The sequence below is a fragment of the Dermacentor variabilis genome, chromosome 2, assembly GCF_050947875.1.
Source record: "Dermacentor variabilis isolate Ectoservices chromosome 2, ASM5094787v1, whole genome shotgun sequence".
NCBI classification, from domain to species: domain Eukaryota; kingdom Metazoa; phylum Arthropoda; class Arachnida; order Ixodida; family Ixodidae; genus Dermacentor; species Dermacentor variabilis.
Genome location: NC_134569.1, coordinates 164,555,281 through 164,575,238, shown reverse-complemented (window position 1 = coordinate 164,575,238; position 19,958 = coordinate 164,555,281). Strand labels below are relative to the sequence as shown.

The 19,958-nt window shown below is 44.9% G+C and overlaps 1 protein-coding gene across 3 annotated transcripts in view; it reads right to left on the bottom strand.

Annotated features, from left to right (window-relative positions):
- The window catches only part of LOC142572918 (uncharacterized), a 138,755-nt gene extending 119,475 nt beyond the window's left edge, over positions 1-19,280 (bottom strand). The window contains exons 1-2 of one of the 3 annotated variants that reach the window (XR_012826163.1): positions 19,077-19,276; positions 13,019-13,078 (exon numbers count right to left, since the gene is read on the bottom strand). Coding sequence is in view for 1 of the 3 variants with exons in the window: in XM_075682374.1 (XP_075538489.1) it covers positions 13,019-13,031 (13 nt within the window). In the remaining 2 variants the exon portion in view is untranslated. Of the gene's footprint in view, positions 1-13,018; positions 13,079-19,076 lie in introns of all 3 variants that reach the window. The other 2 variants (XM_075682373.1, XM_075682374.1) reach the window with 2 other exon arrangements.
- Positions 19,281-19,958: the final 678 nt, after the last annotated feature.

The following is a 19,958-nucleotide window of genomic DNA, read 5'->3' as shown; positions in this document are numbered from 1 at the left end:
CCCCCCCCATTTCTCTTTCTTGATTTCAACTAAGATGCCATTAACTCGCGTTTGTTCCCTCACCCAATCTGCTCTTTTGTTATCCCTTAACGTTACACATATCATTCTTCTTTCCATAGCTCGTGCGTCGTCCTCTATTTGAGTAGTACCCTTTTCCTAAGCCTGCAGGTTTCTGCCCCGTACGTGAGTACTTGTAAGACACAGCTGTTATACACTTTTCTCTTGAGGGATAATGGCAACCTGCTGTTCATGATCTGAGAATGCCTGCCAAACGCACCCAGCCCATTCTTATTCTTCTGATTATTTCAGCCTCATGATCCGGATCCGCAGTCACTACCTGTCCTAAGTAGATGTATTCCCTTACCACTTCCAGTGCCTCGCTACCTACCGTAAACTGCTGTTCTCTTCTGAGACTGTTAAACATTACTTTAGTTTTCTGCACATTAATTTTTAGACACACCCTTTGGCTTTGCCTCTCCAGGTCAGTGAGCATGCATTGCAATTGGTCCCCTGAGTTACTAAGCAAGGCAATATGATCAGCGAATGGCAAGTTACTAAAGTATTCTCCATTAACTGTTATCCCCAAATCTTCCCAATCCTGGTCTCTGAACACCTCCTGTAAACACGCTGTGAATAGCATTGGAGATATCGTATCTCCCTGCTGACGGCTTTCTTTATTGGGATTTTGTTGCTTGCTTTATGGAGGACTACGGTGGCTGTGGAGCCACTATAGATATCTTTCAGTATTTTTACAGACGGCTCATCTACACCCTGATTCCGTAATGCCTCCATGAGTGCTGAGGTTTCGAATGAATCAAACGCTTTCTCGTAATCAATGAAAGCTATATATAAGGGTTGGTTATATTCCGCACATTTCTCTACCTGATTTATAGTGTGAATATGGTCTATTGTTGAGTAGCCTTTACGGAATCCTGCCTAGTCCTTTGGTTGCCAGAAGTCTAAGGTGTTCCTGATTCTATTTGCGATTACCTTAGTAAATACTTTGTAGGCAACGGACAGTAAGCTGATCGGTCTATAATTTTTCAAGTCTTTGGAGTCCTCTTTCTTATGGATTAGGATTACGTTAGCGTTCTTCCAGGATTCCGGTACGCTTGAAGTCATGAGGCATTGCATATACAGGGTGGCCAGTTTTTCTGGAACAATCTGCCCACCATCCTTCAACAAATCTGCTGTTACCCAATCCTCCCTAGCTGCCTTCCCTCTTTCCATAGCTCCCAAGGCTTTCTTTACTTCTCCCGGTGCTACTTGTGGGATTTCAAATTCCTCTAGACTATTCTTTTTTCCATTATCATCGTGGGTGCCACTGGTACTGTATAAATCTCTGCAGAACTCCTCAGCCACTTGAACTATCTCATCCATATTAGTAATGATATTGCCAGCTTAGTCTCTTAATGCATACATATGATTCTTGCCTATTCTTAGTTTCTTCTTCACTGCTTTTAGGCTTCCTCCGTTCCTGAGAGCATGTTCAATTCTATCCATATTATACCTCTTTATCTCAGCTGTCTTACGCTTGTTTATTAACTTCGAAAGTTCTGCCAGTTCTATTCTAGCTGTAGGGTTAGAGGCTTTCATACATTGGAGTTTCTTGATCAGATCTTTCGTCTCCTGCGATAGCTTACTGGCATCCTGTCTAACGGAGTTACCACCGACTTCTATTGCACACTCCTTAATGATGTCCATAAGATTATCGTTCATATCTTCAACACTAAGGTCCTCTTCCTGAGTTAAAGCCGAATACCTGTTCTGTAGCTTGATCTGGAATTCCTCTAGTTTCCCTCTTACCATTAACTCATTGATCGGCTTCTTCGTTCCCTCCTCAAGTCTAGGCTAATTCAAGTTCTTACCATCCTATGGTCACTGCAGCGCACCTTGCTGAGCACGTCCACATCTTGTATGATGCCAGGGTTAGCGCAGAGTATGAAGTCTATTTCATTTCAAGTCTCGCCATTCGGGCATTACCAGAACCGGTAATGCACCCCCTCACCAGAGCAGCATTGGCCACCCTGGTGCAGTAATTGGCCACAACCTCCTATATGAATGCAACAATCAAACCCCAGCCCTCAGTCCCCAGCAGCTGTGAAGCAACTGACCACGGCGGCGGTCAGACCTGCAACACAGCAGACGGTGCTAAGAATCCCTGGTTCCGGACAGGCCGCCAAAAGATTTATTACCGCCCTTTAAATAGCGGCGAGAGTACGCGAGCGGCGCTGTCACGCCGTGATTTGCTGCAAATATCTCCGTCTGCTCTCCCCTACCGGTGGCGCCGCTGCGGTGGCCCGGAACACTAGGTGAGCTACGCCGTCTCCACCGCATACGGCAGGCCACACCTGTGTGTTTTCATCAAGCGGCCGTGCCAGTAGCCAGCCACTTCAATGAACATGGTCATATACTCGACAAAGCAAAGCTCTATATACTACAAAAAAATTTGTGTTCACCTCGCGAGAAGAAATATACGGAATCATACCTCATACACAAATTTAAATGCCTACAGCGGACGGGAATTAATTTGGCACGTGGCAACTTAGAATCTTTAAAAGCTGTAACTGAAATCTGAAATTCTCATATCAACAAAGGCACAAAACATTGCGGCACCAGCTAAGCTTAATTCTTAACCTTACCTATTCCTCCATTTCCAATTTTTCCCTACCCATTACTCAATTTAATATACTCTTTCATGTTTTTACGTTTATATCAACCGTACGACCCCTTTTCGCAATGCCCACCTGCCTCCGCCCGCTTTCACACATTTCATCCTCCTATTTGTTATTCCGGTTTTGGTCCTCCCCCCTTTTTTTCTGTTTTTGTTATATTTTCTTGAAACACCCTCACCAACACGTTCGAAAGTCCCAGACACCAGGATGCCTTTCTCGGCGCCTCAGCCACGCAGACTGTTGCCACTTCTGTATACTGCCGTGACACCTACATTGAGCTACTGGGGCTAACATCCCTAGAAAGAGCATATCGCTTCCTTCCAGCTACCCCATATATTGCCCCCCAGACTCCTTGCCACCACCTTAACTCCTTCAATATTACCCGAGCATTACTGCTACGCTACTCCAGTCGTTCTTTCAACTGATGTATTTTTTTGTCTTTTTTGTTACTTGCGCACTGACCGCCTGGCTCTTCTAATGCCACAAGAGCATGCTGCCAACGACACTCCCCAATCTCCCTAACCTCTCACTTCCCCAACACCTTCGCGTGCCTTTCTTTTTTCTTTTTTTGCTCCTTTCCTTCCCTCATGGAATTTTTTTCTTTTCCTTCCTTTTCCTTTTTTTCTCCCTGCCTTCAGACTCTCCCACTTTTGTCCCATCATCTTAAAACCATGCTTACAGATGTCAAGCGACAACGTTCATTCTCTTTGAAGGCTCTCCCTTTACAACCAGCCACCACCGACAACAACCGCACGTGACATCACTCTATTAACCCTTTAAGACTAACACGCCGAGGATGACGAGGCCGCCTTTGACGAAGATAGGTCCACCTATCGAAACATTGGCCAGCCTTTCTGAGGCACTTATCCCTGTTCATAACCTTTATACCACACTGTGCTATTTCATCAGTCAGCCCCATTCATCATAAAGAAAGGAGTCAGACAAGAAGACACAATCTCTCTAATGCTATTCACTGCGTGCTTGGAAGAAATATTTGAGCTATTGAACTGGGAAGGTTTACGCTTAAGGATCGATGGTGAATACCTCAACAACCTTCGGTTTACCGATGAAATTGTTCTATTTAGCACCACTGCAGTCGAGTTACAACAAATGATTGAGGACCTTTACAGGGAGAGCGTAAGAGTGGGGCCGAAGATTAATATGAAGAAGACAAAGATAATGATGAATAACCGAACAAGAGAACAAGAGTTCAGGATTGCCAGTCAGCCTCTAGAGTCTGTGAAGGCGTACGTTTATCTAGGTCAACTAATCACAGGTACCCTGACCATGAGAAGGAAGTTCACAGAAGAACAAAAACGCTATCGCGTTAAAATGGGCTGGATCGCGTACGGCAGACATCATGAGCTCCTGACTGGAAGCTTACTGTGATCATTGAAAAGGAAGGTATACAATCAGTGCATTTTACTGGTACTGACATATGGAGCAGAGACTTGGAGACTGACAAAGAAGCTTGAGAACAAGTTAAGGACTGCGCAGAGAGCGATGGAACGAAGAATGCTAGGCGTAATTTTAAGACAGAAAGAGAGCGGTTTGGATCAGAGAGCAAACAGGTTTAGACGACATTTTAATCGACATTCAGAGAAAAAAATGGCACTGGGCAGGTCATGTAATGCACAGATTAGATAACTGTTGGACCGTTAGGGTGAGAGAATGGGTACCAAGAGAAGGGAAATTCAGTAGAGGCAGCAGAAGACTAGGTGGTGCGACAAAATTAGGAAATTTGCGGGGGCTAGTTGGAATCGGTTGGCGCAGGAAAGAGGTAATTGGAGATCGCAGGGAGAGGTCTTCGTCCTGCAGTGGACATGAAATAGGCCGATGATAGTGATGACACCATGATTTCCCTGGCTTCATTCATTGCATGTTTCTGTGTACAGATGTGGCCGAAAAGAATATCAATCCCTTTGGATACCCACATTCTTCTCATTGTGTATGGTATGTACAACTGCAGTAACTTCCTTTGCTAAGCATGGGAATGCAACCTTCGAGTGGTGCACTGTGTCATGTTCTAGAGCGGGTATAGTCTTGCACAAGTCAATTTTGGATATCCTGACACACAGGAATGTATATATTAGGATACGTGGAATTTGACAGCAGGGAGCATGTTGGCCAGACATCCTAATCTTAAGACGTGTAGAAATATTCGCACGCAATCTAGAGCATTGGAACTCAGCCATGAAGACCAGGCCACACATGTGCAGACAGCGCAGGACAGCTTGTGCACGTTGAAGCGTTGATATCTCTTCCGCACAAGTATTGGCACAAGGGCTGCCTCGCGTCGCTGCGCAGCTACGGTGTGGAGCAGTCAATTCTCAGTGAGGCTGATTTATGTAGAGCGAGAAACTGATTTTTATTTCTTTTTTGTGCTCATTAACAACTCGAAAACTAAAACAATTATGCTTACAGATATTCAAGCATTTCGAAGCACTGTTAACCCTTAAGCGCCCGCAGGGAATATATTTCCCATTTCATTCAAATGCTTATGCTTGCCAAAGGCATGTGACTTCGCTTACAATATTGTGGCGCCCTCTAGTGTAAGGTCTTGGAAACATAGCTAAATAAAGAATGGTTTCTTTTGCGACCCGCTAAGTGCCACTGCACGTTTTCTGGAACTTGGCGCCTTTTTTTCGTTCCGAGTGCTCTGGCACGCGTCGATCGCCACGAGGAGATCAAATTACGGATGCTGTGTCCCCTGCTGCCAGTGAAGTAAGTAAATTATATACAATCGATATTTTGAAGTCTCCTTTAATGTATTATAGTGTTTTAGAGCCTTGTTCAAGTTGTCATGTGAGAAAAATGTGGTGTGAATCAGGCCTGTCATGTGGGAACATATTTCCCTACGGGCTTTGCACGGAAACTCAGGCCAGTTTCCCTATCTTTTCTCTGCCTCTAGATGGCCGGACGTCTGACTGCAGAAGAGGCTTTAGATCTATTTTTTTCACTTCCTGACGATGTAGACCACTCGACGGATAGTGAAGAAGATGACGATGTTGATGAGCCAGCAGCAGTTGTTACCCGATCGAAAGATCTAGACGACAGCATTGCAGCTTGCATCAACTCCTCAGATGCCAACTCGAGCAGCGATAGCGTTGCAGAACATGAAAGTGATGATGAAGATTGGGGCATGCGCTCTCTTCCGCATGAAAAAAGCATTCCGAAATTTTCGTCACTTCCGCCAGCGTCGTCAAAGCTCCCCGAGACGCGCACACCTCTGCAGATTTTCGACGCACTGTTTGGTGAAGCTGAGGAAATTCTTGTGCGTGAAACCAACTTGTTTGCAAAACAAGAAAAGTTAAAAGGGTGGAAAGACACAACAATCGAAGAGATGCGTGCATTTCTAGGTATGATAATAAAGATGGGTTTTCACAAGCTCGAGAACCGAAGGGATTACTGGTGTACCGACAGCGACCTCACCGTACCTGCGATCAATTGCATCATGCCAAGATCCCGATTTCTTATGCTTTTACGGGTTCTCCATGCTAATGACAACACAACGTCAGTGCCAAAAGGTGAGCCAGGTCATGACCCATTGCACAAGATACGGCTGCTTATGACGTCAGTAATGAGCAAATTTGGAGAGTGCTACCAACCATCTTCCTGCTACTCAATTGACGAGAGCATGGTTCATTTCAAGGGGAGGAAGTCCTTCAAGCAGTATATGCCTCTAAAACCCATCAAGCGCGGCTTCAAAGCCTGGGTGCGCGCAGATGCCACAACTGGTTTTGTGATCCAGTTTGACGTTTATACCGGAAAAGAAAGTGATGGAAGCGGCTTAGGCACTCGTGTGGTAAAGAAGTTCACTGAGGAACTGGCACAAACCGAGTGCCTTGTGGTGTTCGACAACTTCTTTTCGTCGCCAGAACTGCTCCAGAACCTCTTCGAAGAAGGTATCTATTCAGTTGCCACAGTACGACAGCAAAGGAAAGGGCTTCCCGAGATTCTCAAGAACAAGAAGAAGATGAAAGAAGGAGATCACACCTTCCGTGTAAAAGGGAATGTGGCGGCCCTACAGTGGCAAGACAAGAGGCTTGTGAACATACTCATGACTGCCCACAATCCCTCGCACACAGTGAATGTCTCTAAGAAAGCAAAGGATGGCACTAAAATTGACCTGCAGTGTCCTCTTGCTATAGTCGAGTACACGAAATACATGCGTGGAGTAGACCGCTTTGACCAACTGAGGGAGTACTACACGGTCAGCAGAAAGTCTCGAAAGTGGTGGATGCGTCTCTTTTATTTCATTCTTGACTGCGCTCTTGTAAACAGCTATGTGCTGTACCGTCTGTCAAATGTTGGTTGCGATGACCACGTACACTTCCTAATAAGGCTGTCAAGGCAGCTTGTCAACGGCTACACAAGCAGGAAAAGATCAGCTGCCCTTGCGCCACGACGACCTTCCATCAAAAAGCCTGAAAAAAATCTTGGCGTGCCAGATGAAACTCGCTTTGCCGGCACACCCCACTTCCCAGAAGGGGCAACATCGTACAAGCGCTGCAGGTATTGCTCCACTGCCAAGAACGACAAAAGGTCAAAGATCATCTGTTCAACGTGCAAGGTTCACCTCTGCGTTGTTCCCTGCTTCATGAAGTTTCACCATAACTAGGACAGCCCTCATAGCCCACAGGGAAGAATATTCCCATAGCTGTGTTTCCCACCGCATACAAGCTGATGCGTTCTTTTGCTTGAAGATGGCTTGAGAGACTAATAAAGATTGCTTCTGAAACGTTTAGCCAATTTTTTCATAGTAGAAGCACTATGGGCTTTTAAGGGTTGATACTTAAATGATATTGCCCGACAAAAAACGGCACGAATGTAAGAGGAGACGACACACCAAGCACTTGGTGTGTCGTCTTCTCTCATGTCCGTGTCGTTTTTTTTTTGTCGCGCAATATCATTTAAGTAATGGATTACCAACTTGCCCGGAATGCTGCTCTCATTAAACTATCAATAGGTCTGTTTGATTCGCCTGCACCACCTGAACTAGTTCACGAGGTGCTGCGCCCTAACATTCGCTTGAGCGGTACAGCAATGGTGGTGGACTGGTTCAAGATTTTCCTGCACCTTCTAATATTGGTGCCAACTTGGTGCAGGTGTACAAGTGGGACACAGCAGTGCAGGATAGAGGCGCAAATGATATTAGAGCCCTGCTTATTGCATCTGATGTAACTATGCAAGTGTCCGAGTGTATTCACCCTGAAAAGCCAATCATAACTGCAGTTTGAGACCGTCAAACCTATGCACATTAGTTAGCCAAAACATAAGGCCTGCACCATGTCTGTGCCTCAGCGATCATTTCAAGTGGTGCGTTGTTCGTAAACTGCCGCGAACTAGTTCGGAGTAGTGCAGGCGAATCGAATGGACCTAATAGCTCAATTAGCAACACTGTCTGGCAAGGCGTCTATGCATGAGCGCCATCAGCCTGTTTAAAAAATGCAATCTATTCATTCTTCAAAAATTCAGGCCTTCACAGGTATGAAGTGCAGTGTCGAGCAGAAGAAAGGGAGCAGCTTTTTGAACGTCTGGAAAAAATCGAAAGACGTGTGGATAAAGAGTACCGCCCAAGCCTGTAATAAAATTTTGTTTAGCTTCGAGCATAATAAACTCTTTTACAATATAAACTACACAGAGTCCATGTGCTGCGACCTTTGGGCCATGTAATTCACTTTTATTTTTGCTTCCTCGTGAACAAAGTGCGGCGACTTCTACACAGCAACCCGGCCCACATTCATTATGTCACACAGTGCACTACTCAAACTGTAATGTTTCTTAAAAGGCCCATAGACAACTCTTAACATTTCAAACACGCATTGTACACAGGATACTGTGACAACAATTTTTCATGAGCACAGCAGCACTACACGTCGCGGCGGTTGCTACAAATAGGATATATTTGCGGCTGGGTGTTCAATGCAGAGGCTGATCCACTGTTGTTGAACAACACATTGTTTAGGTAACAAGGGTTTTTAGGGACTCTTTAAGGCATGGCGCCAAGTTTGATACCGGATTTCTTACAAAAGTATCATTTTTTATTATTTGCTTAGACGTGCTGACTCTCAAGTTTGCTCTAGTGACACTCAGTCACTTCAACAATGGCAGTACAGGCACACTAGATATGATGAAACAAGTTGGATTGGAACGTGGCCTTCGCACAATTAAGAATTATCTCGCAAAGCATTTGCCAAAGTCCTTCTCTGACTGCACTAGTGCTGCACAAGGTAGAAAAAGAAAAGGTGCACACAAGTAGAGGACAAGAAAAAAAGTTTGGAGGGGACAAACTACAAATCTGTGAAAAATTAACTCTTAAAAGACTTTCATGCATAAAGCTGTTGCTTCAAATCCTTTCTTTGTTTTCCTTAAATCATTTTCTTTTTGTGATTATACCATACACCAACAAGCTTTTCACTTTTTTGGTAATTTGGGTTTCCAAGCCCTGCAGAGCATGTTAGTAGTTTACATTGAAGTATCTCGCAAACCCATCATGCGAAATAAGCAGTATATCTATAGGCATAATTTATGTTTGGATTTTACAACGCATTTCCGTGGTCCCAAGAAAGTCGTATAATCGGTGTTCCACTGTATTTTGATTTGGTTCGCTAGGTGATATTGCACAGTCCGAAACAAATTCGCGGGAGTGTGCAGTTTAGTTGGCAATTGTAGCTTTGTTCTGTTCGCTTGCACTCCACCATAATGTCTTCGCACAAAAATGCGAGACTGGACCCACATGCTTCGACGCACCAACGCGAATTGGTCACCTTCATAAAGGGTCACCCATACCTTGTGCGAGCATCGTGCAAGCTCAGCCCGGAATGTACAGTGGAGCGAAAGCGGCATCTATGCAACAAGCTTTCCACCCTATTGAACACGGAACGCCCGGCCACAATGACTGCCAAGCAGTGGCAGGTGTTTTGGCAGGAGATTTTTCTCTCCCGTCGAGATGCCGCCACACCTTCAACAAGCCAAAGGTGAGAGTGCGAGCAGTGGATCTGTTGCTCGCGGTCTTTACAATGCTGTTCGTAATTGCAGCAGCAAAGATGGAGGCCACCTGCCCGACCTTCGTGGACATATCCAGCAATTGGTCGGCACGTCCACAGTAATGGGCGTGTGTGCACCCTTCTTTCAGCCACTCGGCGAGGTAAGCTGTTCATAAACGTGCCAAAAATTTTTTGGCAATCACATCGTGTATACTGCTTCGCGTGAGCAGTGTTATACCATAGTCATGCAGGGTGCTTTCAATTGCAAGTGAGAAATTTTATCTTGATCGAAAGTGCTCATGTGACAATGGTATGACAGATAAAGTTTTTCTCCCTTTATGTGCATGCGTTGGTGGCATGCACAAGGCAATTTACTGCTAGAATTTTATGAATTTCTTTTGTGTATTCATAACACTGTGAGTTGTACATCGGGAGGAGCGCATTAGACGAACTTTTGAAAACTGCTTCTTGGTGTCTCATACATAAAGCAGCCCACCGTGGAGGTGACCTTGACAACGAAGTCGGTGGGCATCACAGCTGGCATGAGCGGCCTTTCACGTGAAAGTAAGCTTCTTCCCTGTTGCCTCTCTCCTTTTGTGGAAACTGTTTCATCTATATGGAGCACAAACTACTACTACTCTAACCATTGCGTAAATGTACTCTTTACAAACAATGTAGGAGCACTGTCGCAGCCAGACTGCCCTCCAGCAGAGCCATTGCCCCACCACCCTCCAGCTGCACAACCAACAGCTGGCCCCAGCCCTATGAGAACCAGTAAGTGAGAAGAAAAATCCTGAAACATCACGACTTTAATGCTCTGGATGTAACATAGTTCATAATATAGTTAACGTAGTGCTCAGTTCATTATGAATTGTTAATTTTTTTCCAGGCTGGCCACGTAGAGTACAATGTCGGCCTCACAGACCCCGGTGGGTCTCGCACCAGGAGGTCCTGGTAGAATGTCTGGTCAACGATTATGCTTGGAGCGTGGCACAAAATGAAGAAACAAACGAAGTGCATAGGTCTTCGTCTGCTTATATGGTGGTGCATAATAGACCTACAGTAGACAGCTGTAATGATATTTTAGAAATTTTATGGGCTGTGCAGAGGGACACAAACACACGCACATGGCTAACAGAAGTTTGAACAGCTGAACTGAAAAAAAGAAAGTAGATGAGTAAAGGATGCAGCCAAGAACGTGGCTGTACATTACATACATGGATAACTAGGTAAGGACACTCGCCATCACTCATACAGTCTAACACCTTCATACACAGTCATCACTGCCAGTAGCAGTTCTGCGAACAGGCAATGACTGAATGGACTAGAGAACAAGGGCACATGTCATCAGTGACCCAGTAACAGCTTAAGACATTTCAGTTTCCACTAAGCCTGTTTCTTTCGAGCAGTTGCACAAATATGGCAAGTTGGTAATTAAATCCCACACTTTAATATGCTGCTGCATATAACTTACTCTAAAACCTTGGCCTCACACTTTCAACTATCAACTAAACAAATTTGCCACATATGCTGTAATTGCACCACACACATTTGATTGCACATGGTGATTGTGATAGTACTCCGCATCTGCATAAAAAATAAAGTCGAAAACATTTCTCCCAAGGCAACAAGGGTAAATTGAGCCTGCCCTATAGATATGAATTCTTCGCTGCCAATGGATCTTTGGAAGCTCCCCGTCGCAAAGAAACGGAGAGCACAAAGCACCTTGTCTTGCGTCGTGATGCCACCGGTCCGAAGGCCACCGATGGCGTCCTCCAACTGTTCGCAGAGCCACCACAAAGTGTTTTTTGAGAGCCTGAAGTGCTCGCAGAACTCTTCCTCTGTCAACACGTCAAATGCATCCCGAAACATGGGTCACCGAGGCAGCCCAAGAGATGCCAAAAGCGCAACAATAGGAGCGGCCATCGTGGCTTGTGAATGCCAAGCACTGAACGTGGTTCCGTGAGTACAATGTGAAACGGCGAGCATTCTCGACAAATGCGCTCGTATCATTCAACAATTAAAAAAAAAGAACACCATATATATTTATATTTATATCACAGAGCAGGCACATTTACTTTCCCTGATTACAGTTGCTTTCAATAATTAACATCGCTAACATTCTGTGACGGCGGGTCGCGTTTTAATCTCGACAAACGGAACCCCCGCCCCAGCCACCCATGTTTGGGGAGCGACGGCATTACGAGCAAACAGATGCACCTGTCTGCTACTAGCACTACTATGGCAACGATTATTTATTCTTCGAAGCGAATGAACTCATCAACCATTCCACGCTAACAGACAACTCCACTCGGTTTTCGAATGATTGACAAGAGCGTGACATATGTGCACCTTGTGGTCCCGCCCCAGCACGATGGCAACCATGACGGAACGTGCGGGCACTGACGAAACCGAACGAATGGGAAAGCGAGCTGCTTGTGCAATCGTACCCCAGATTTGCCCGGCGCTCTCATGACACGCATTATCTTTCCCCAGACTTGCATAAAAAAGAAAGGCTTCCGTCTCTCCTTGAAGAGGAGTGCCCCCTCCCAGAGTCAGAAAGATATAAAATAGGGTTGTCAGAGGAAGCGTGCCCTCTCTGGCTCTTGAGACTTTTTACTAGATTTAAGGACAAGTGCCCACAACCGGCAAGCGACCTCTTTGCCTCACAATCACGTGCAACGAGGCGAGCCTAATTAGTGCCTTTTACAGAATGAACGTCCCATCTGCAGGTGTTCATTGCTTATTACTTGCATCAATAAATGTTGTCATAGCTGACGCCACTGGTTGCCTTGCTCACATGAGCCCAATGTAGCTGTAATTAATTACATGGGCCACTATCTTGTAGACGTTCGAAAAGCAGACGTTCGATTTCGCCTTGCGCGATTGTCCAGGCTACGCCGATATCGCGGCCTAGGCCAATCTAGTCCAATCGCGTGAGGCGAAATCGAACGTCGGCTTTTCGAACGTGTACAAGATAGCAGCCCTGCACTATGTATGGGCTGGGGACGTGCTACTAGCGTCAAATGAAACGTGAACAGCATAGCGCATGGTCAAAGCATAACTAAAGGTACAGTGCACGCCGTCCAGTCATCATCATTGACAGGCGCACACACCTACTTTGACTGAAATGCATGACGTTGCTCCCATATAACACAATATTTTTGTTGATGTTATGGTTCTCTAAAGCTAAACAAAGCTTAGTGAGAACTCCAGTTGAGAGGCTGTGCTTTACCACGTTTTTAAGTCAAGGCTGTACATCGGAGGAGAAATTTGAGAGCATACTATAGGAACCTGTGAAGTGACATGCAGGCCTATAAAATGTGAAGGGGGTGCTGGCCCAGACGTTCTCACCTTGCGAGCACATGACAGTTGGGTGCTCGCTCCTCGATGAATGGTGAAGCAACCAGGAACCTGAATGTGCGGTGGAACAAAGAATGTCATCAACGTCCCCCGAGGTCACCAGAAATCACCATGCTAAGAGCAGTTGGAGGGCTACATCACACACACACACACACACACACACACACACACACACACGCACACGCACACGCACACGCACACGCACACACACACACACACACACACACACACACACATTTTTATGTGATACATATACGTACAGCAGACATAACAGAAGTGCTAAGCAGCTACCTGGGCTACTGGATAGACAAAAGTTGACTAAGGAACATGCACCAAGTGCTCACCCTCTGTGCAACATCAGATGCTCAACAACTGCTATGGCTGTTCCTTGGAATGCAGGCAATCAAGCTATGATCATAAAGGACACCGAAATACTTTTTTTAACTAATCACAGAATGACCTCACAATTACAGGACATCACCTGACAAATCTCTTGCCGCAAACGTTTTTCTAATCCTTCAAGTACAAGTGAAGTTAGAGATAGTTATTGCACCAATTTGCAGCTTTCTGTCTCCTTTTATCTTCAATTGTGCACCGGAAGCTATGGCAAGTGGGCAAGGCCACTTCCGTTCTAAAGTTGGGCATTTTTTTTCTTGATGACACTACCTCTGGTTTAGGTGTGCGTACCATTCCCTCAACGAGAGATGGGTGCTCATGCTGCTTTGCATAGCTTCACCCCTAGACATACGTCCTGCACAGACACAAATCAGAGCATGCAGTTGTCAGGGTGTCTTACTGGCCAGAGGGCTCATCACGGCAACCCGTGGCAGCCACAGTATCTACATTACGGAGCACGACGGTGGAATCGCTGAGGCAACGCACGGCAGACACAGCTATGTGCAACTGTTGTGTGTAGACCGCAAATGCAAATATAAAATACTTTATTGGTCTTTTCTAGATTGTGGGAATATATATCTTTCACTTATTTAACTCAATATTACAAAAAATATCATTATGGAGAATGTTCCTCCGACCACGAAATCCACCAATACCTGCTGGGTCCCCTTGCCTGCTCACGAGGTAGTTGCAGACGACATTGTGAAAGCGAAAGCAAGATATATTTTGACCATTTTTTGACATTATATATATTCATCGACTCTCAGGCCACCTGTAGAAACTTCACGAGGGTCCACATGTCGGCCAATGCACTCAAGATGCTAATAAGACGAAGCACTCTGCTCCCTTACACCTGTTTAACATGGGTGCCCGGATACGAGGGACTAGAGGGGAACGAAGCGGCCCACGCCGCTGCCTACGAGCACGTCAGCAGAGCTACCCTCGCCCCACACGCTCTCCGACCCACAACAAAAGAGGCGGAGACCATACCCATCAACTATTCAGCCATATTAATACACTACAGGCTCAAGTGTTGAGTGTACCCTCGATCGCACCCTAAACTCGGCAGAGAAGAAAGCATGATCCTTAGACGCCTACAAACACGTACACTCACAAAACGATAATGCACCACCTCTACTCGACGCTCCACAGCTACCTCTGCCCACTCTTCAATGTACCCGACATCCTGGCACACTTGCTCCTGGAATGTCCGTGGCAGGAAGGCAGCGAAATGAAACCGGTAACGGATGCGAAACGAGCACAAGAAGCAAACGAAGACCACCTATTCGAAACGTGGGAGGCCAAGCTCGCCGACCTCAGGGACCTGGAAGCCCAACGACAACTCATTGCCAGGGCGAAGAGGGCAGTCGAAGCCAGAAGGTTCCTGGACTAAGGAGCCTTCCCACCTTAGGGTGATACCGGGCCTCGCTTGGGACACTGTTTCAAATAATAAACGTTTCTTTCTCTCTCTCTCTTGACAATAGATTGTTAATTCCCTGCTGCATGCAGTGCAAGAATATTTGCTTCACATGTTCACTGGGGTCTCGTCTAAAATTCGGCAACATTTTCTTGGTATGTTTGAGAGCTGTTTCACAGCTCCTTTAAGAATGGCTGAACTGAAGCCTGATGTACCTGAAAACTACACTTGTTGGGTGACAGACAGGTTTGCAGAGACATTGCCACAGTTTCTGCATGAGGCAGGGTTACAAGCTTATCTTGACTTTCTTTTATCCCCCATATGCCTCACAACAAACCCCCCCAAAATAAAAAAAGAAAAAAAAAATGAAAGTCAACTTTCTGCAGAGGCGTACAAATCGTTGGAGATGGTTGTGAAGAGGCTTGATAATGTGTATTCTTTTCCTATCAAGAGGTATTGCATATGTGAGGCAGCCAGCAGAGCTTTACATCTAAACTCTGTTTCATACATAGAAGTGCATACTACAATGGCTAAAGATACCTCCGTGCCTGCATTAAAAAAGAAAAAAAATGCCACATGAAAGGAACATATAGGTACGAGTCATGCAATTCAATACAACATTAGGTCTCGTCATTTAATGTAGTAAAATATGACGTAATTAATGCCAAATATACATCACAGATCTGAACCCATTTACCACCGAACCAGCAGAGCGACACTTTCCTGCAACTAGCAGCCACAGTACATCACTTGCACTGACAACAAAAGTAAAGTATGTCACATACTGAAAGCACAAATGCGCATAAACAACACTTGAGTTGGTGTAGCCTAAGGTCCATAAGTTGCAGTTGTAGTTTATGAAGCAGTTACTTTGTAGAAAGTGTTGCAGATTAAGAACTGCCTTGCGAAATGCATGAAGGAAGGCTTCAATGATAGTACTGCTTGCGTAGCTACCACAGCATTGCCTGTTAAGTATGAAACAGAGCATAGCTCATCGAGTATTGAGGGGGGAGGCTGTAGATTAGTTTTGAGCATATGCCCAGTGTTCTTGGGCTCATGCCAAAACTTAGGTCCACAGTCGTCTCAATTCCTTCCGCATGTGAATGTGGCTACAACAGCCAAAGGCTGTACCCATGACCTCATGCTTCGCAACCAAGCACCAAAGCTGTTCAGTCGCGACAGCAGGCATGCCTCATTTGCAGAGATAACTGGCAAGTATCAGAAACTGTTGCCCATCAGATGCAAAAATTGCAAGTCATTTGCAGCACTGCTGGAGGTATGAGGCATATGCAGGCAATATCCTTGAGCAGTGTAAAACAGTTAAGGGTGTAATTATCTGAATAATGGCAGGATTAGAGTTTTGTTTTTGCTTGGTACATATGTTATAGCAATACGTGACATGTTAGGACCTTTGCAATGCATGTCATATACAGCTCATTCAGCAGCCGCTCAGCCGACAAAGCAGTGCACTTGAAAGCACCTCGAGGGGCATTCAGCCTCCCTATTGACTAAGCAGTTATGCAGCTTCCGCACTACTGTAGATGACTTGTGAGATGGAGTATAGTGTCCTTCACACACTGTCAAAAGCAAAGGGTTAGTGGCACTCGTAGAGTTTCATATTAGTATAACTAGAGGGAATTCTGGCGCTGTGATCGTTCAACCATCATGGGAATGATAAGAAGTACAAGCTACAGATTGGCATTCTGTTGACTGGCAAACTAGTCTACAAGTACTTTTTGGCAGTTTTGGTTTCGCTCCCAGTGCAATTGCTATAACCTGCAGTGGGACAGTGAAACGCAAAGCGCCCTGATTTTGCTCTATTGCTCAAAGTGGCGATAGCACGCTGGGCCAGCGGCTGGGATTACGTCTGTGTTGCGGTGTGGTGTCGAAGCCCTGACAAAGCAACGGCAACGTAAACGTTGAAAGAACATGTTTTGACCGTTTGGACCTTGGTTTGATAAGTGTGTTAGGTTGGCACTGTAGCATTACGTGCTTTATGAAACCTCAGAATAGGAAAAAGAAGGCACTACTGATACAGGACAGAGACAGTTGTACTTCTAGTGCTTTGACAATAAAATTTTTCTGAGGGCTTCATTACGCATTGCTTGTTTATGTGCTCATTGAAATGAGTGTTTTAGGACTTTGAGAACACAAACTTACTTGTGGTAGGAAAGGTTGCTGTTTCCTGGCTGCAGACTAGTGTCGCAAAATGGGTAAGTGCAAAGCCACGCCATAATGCTTCGGAAGCGGTACGTCAACATAAAATAAAACAAAGCATACTCATACGAGGCCTCAAGCATCCCTGCTAGCAGTGCAGCAGATGTGCTTAAAAGTACTTGAAGAAGTTCAGCAATCGTGACAGCTGACGCAGCCTTTTGAAAGAGTGAGAGATTTCCCAAGTGCCTGTCGCCTGCGAGAAAAGTCTCGCATTCGCAGCGAGCAGGCATCATAGCAGACGACACTTGTAGCATACCTCTCAGGGGCGCAACACTTTCTCACAATACAAAATCTTTATTTCCATAAATACTTGATGAGCATTTTTTTTAAGTACATGCATGGTTGTTACTGCTGTTGTAAAAATAAATAAATAATTATTCTCTGGCATTCAATTGGGAACAGAATTGCACAAGAATGCATACCCTGGTGTGTCCTGGTGTAAACCATAGTAAACCATCCTTCATTCTCAGTCATACAAAGTTTACGTAACGTGTTGTGCATTATATAAGACAGTGCAGAAATAAAATTAGACTTTATGTGATAATATTTGAGTATAGCTTCGTTTACTGCGCCGCAAGCAAACGCCGCCAGTCTTTAGATCAAAGTGAATCCGAAGCCTGTACTTCCCATCATTCCCATGCAGGTTGAGGCAACGCTTAGGAGAACCCCCGTAGACACTAGCACCACATTTCCCTCTAAGGTATTTATTTAGAAACTCTATGGTGGCACTTGTTGTAATGTCCACTCTCCAGCGAGTGAACTTGCTGAACTCTCTTCACATGCATCTCACTGCCCAGCTTAATTAGCAACGCTTCAAGAATCATGAAAATAGCACTCAATGAAACATTCACAGTAACTCTAAAATCAGTTTCCCTGCGATTGCAAATGTCATAAGCCTCTCTCATACCACTTTAAACAGAAACTACCATTTGCCCACCACGGACACAATTTTGTCTTGACTCACATTGCAATAAATGATCTGTTAATAAAGTTGCAATGAGCTTCGTTACTTACAATAAAATTAGAGGTGAGCAAATATCAAAATGTTCGAATACGAATCGAATACAAATAGTAAACATAGAATAATGAACATTCAAAAGCAGACGCATATATTACAGCAGCAATATTTATTTCGGCGTAATCAAGTAAGACGCTTGTACTGACTAGTGGAAAAAAAAGACAGCCAACTAAAATGGACAATTAAGATCAGTTTTAAATGAAATATCGCTGCCTGTCAATACAAAAACTGTCGGAATAGCCTCTCAACCTCTTCAGAGCCTGGTTGCAAACTTTCAAAGAATGAACGGCTCCTGTATCACTATCTTTCCAAAAACACAAAATAAATGGTTATTAGAAAAAAGATCAGAAGCTGTAAAAAACAAGAAATCTGAAAAAGCTGCTTAAAGACTTGCGTGGTGTAGGAACATGTAAAACGGCCCGTTGCAAGGAAAACATCACTAGTTGTAGCGTAACAGATAAAACTGCTATGACTAATCTGCAAGAAACGAATTGCAGACTACAAGCAAGGATCGCAAGTTGTCATGCAGGCTTCCACCACGAAATCAAGAACAAAGCTACTATTACACATTTTGTTTATGCATTGGTTGGAAAGCTTTATTGTCATTTCACGTCTTGATAACTTGTGATACGTTGTTTAGCAAATGAACAGTAACCGGACAGTACCAGTAAGTTACCCATTTGAATCTGGCTTCCATGGCCGGAAAGCAAACCTAAATTCTAGAAGTTCTCATCATTCACTGCAGCTTCAAGCAAATATAAACAAACACTGCAAAGCATTGGATGTGCCCTTAATTCAAAAACGCGACAGAACGACCGAGATTACGTACCACGTAGTACGCTTCCTAATTTAGGGTGAACTACTACACGAGGACTGGACAAGGAAACAAACACGAGCGCTCGTGTTCATTTCCTTTCTTGTCCCGTCCACGCGCAGTTCACCCAAAAGTAAGATGCACCAACAAGCCCATCTGAAAACCCTTCTACGCTTTTTATACTCACGTTGTCACAGGCTGCGCAGTCACTTGTCACTCGGTGATAGAGCATACTTCTATCAGCTGCTGTTTTAGTACAACCGCTAGTCCAATATGTACTACAACCAAAAAAGTTTCGGCCCACATGGCACCATGCCTGCACCCTGCACCACGCACCGGAACGCAGCAACAACAAGTCACGGCGCGAATAGGTGATGCACGTGGCGATGAGGAAGCGTTCGCAGCCGTTGATGCGAAAATGACTAGAATTATTAGTGCACTAGAATTACTGTAGCGACGCTTCGGCGATAAGACATCGGCAAGGGTGGTTGTGGGACACGGAGGAAGCAAAAAAAAAAAAACCCCCTTCCTTTCTGCATATTGTGGGAGCACCGATTGAAGCGTGACTACAGCCATAAATGAAATCTATAGTTTTAACCCATAGAATAAAGAACCAACTTGTTAACCGAGGGGCCCGCTTTTTATTATGCATATCATAAGAAGCCAACCAACATGACACCAAGGATAACATAGGGGAAGTTACTTTTACTTACTAAATGAATTAAAGAAATTATGAAATAATTAATTGATATGAAAGTGGATGAAAAAATAACTGGCAGCAGGTGGGGACGAGACGTTCATTTGAGGGATCACCAGTCGTTTGTGCGCAGGCGCAAGTAAGAGAGGGTGCGAGAAAGAAAATGTGGGAGCTTTTGCTCGAGCGGGTTTGAGTTCGTTAGTACAACGGGCTAAGTCAGTCGTTGCAGATAGTAGCTTTCTCGCGCCTTACGGCGATGTACCTTGTAAATAACATTACAGATGTTCCTGTGGGAGAAGTAGCGACTGTAGTAGAGCCTGCGCCGGATATATATTGAAAATCTAGAAGGCAGAGCAGAGCGCAACCGCGGTC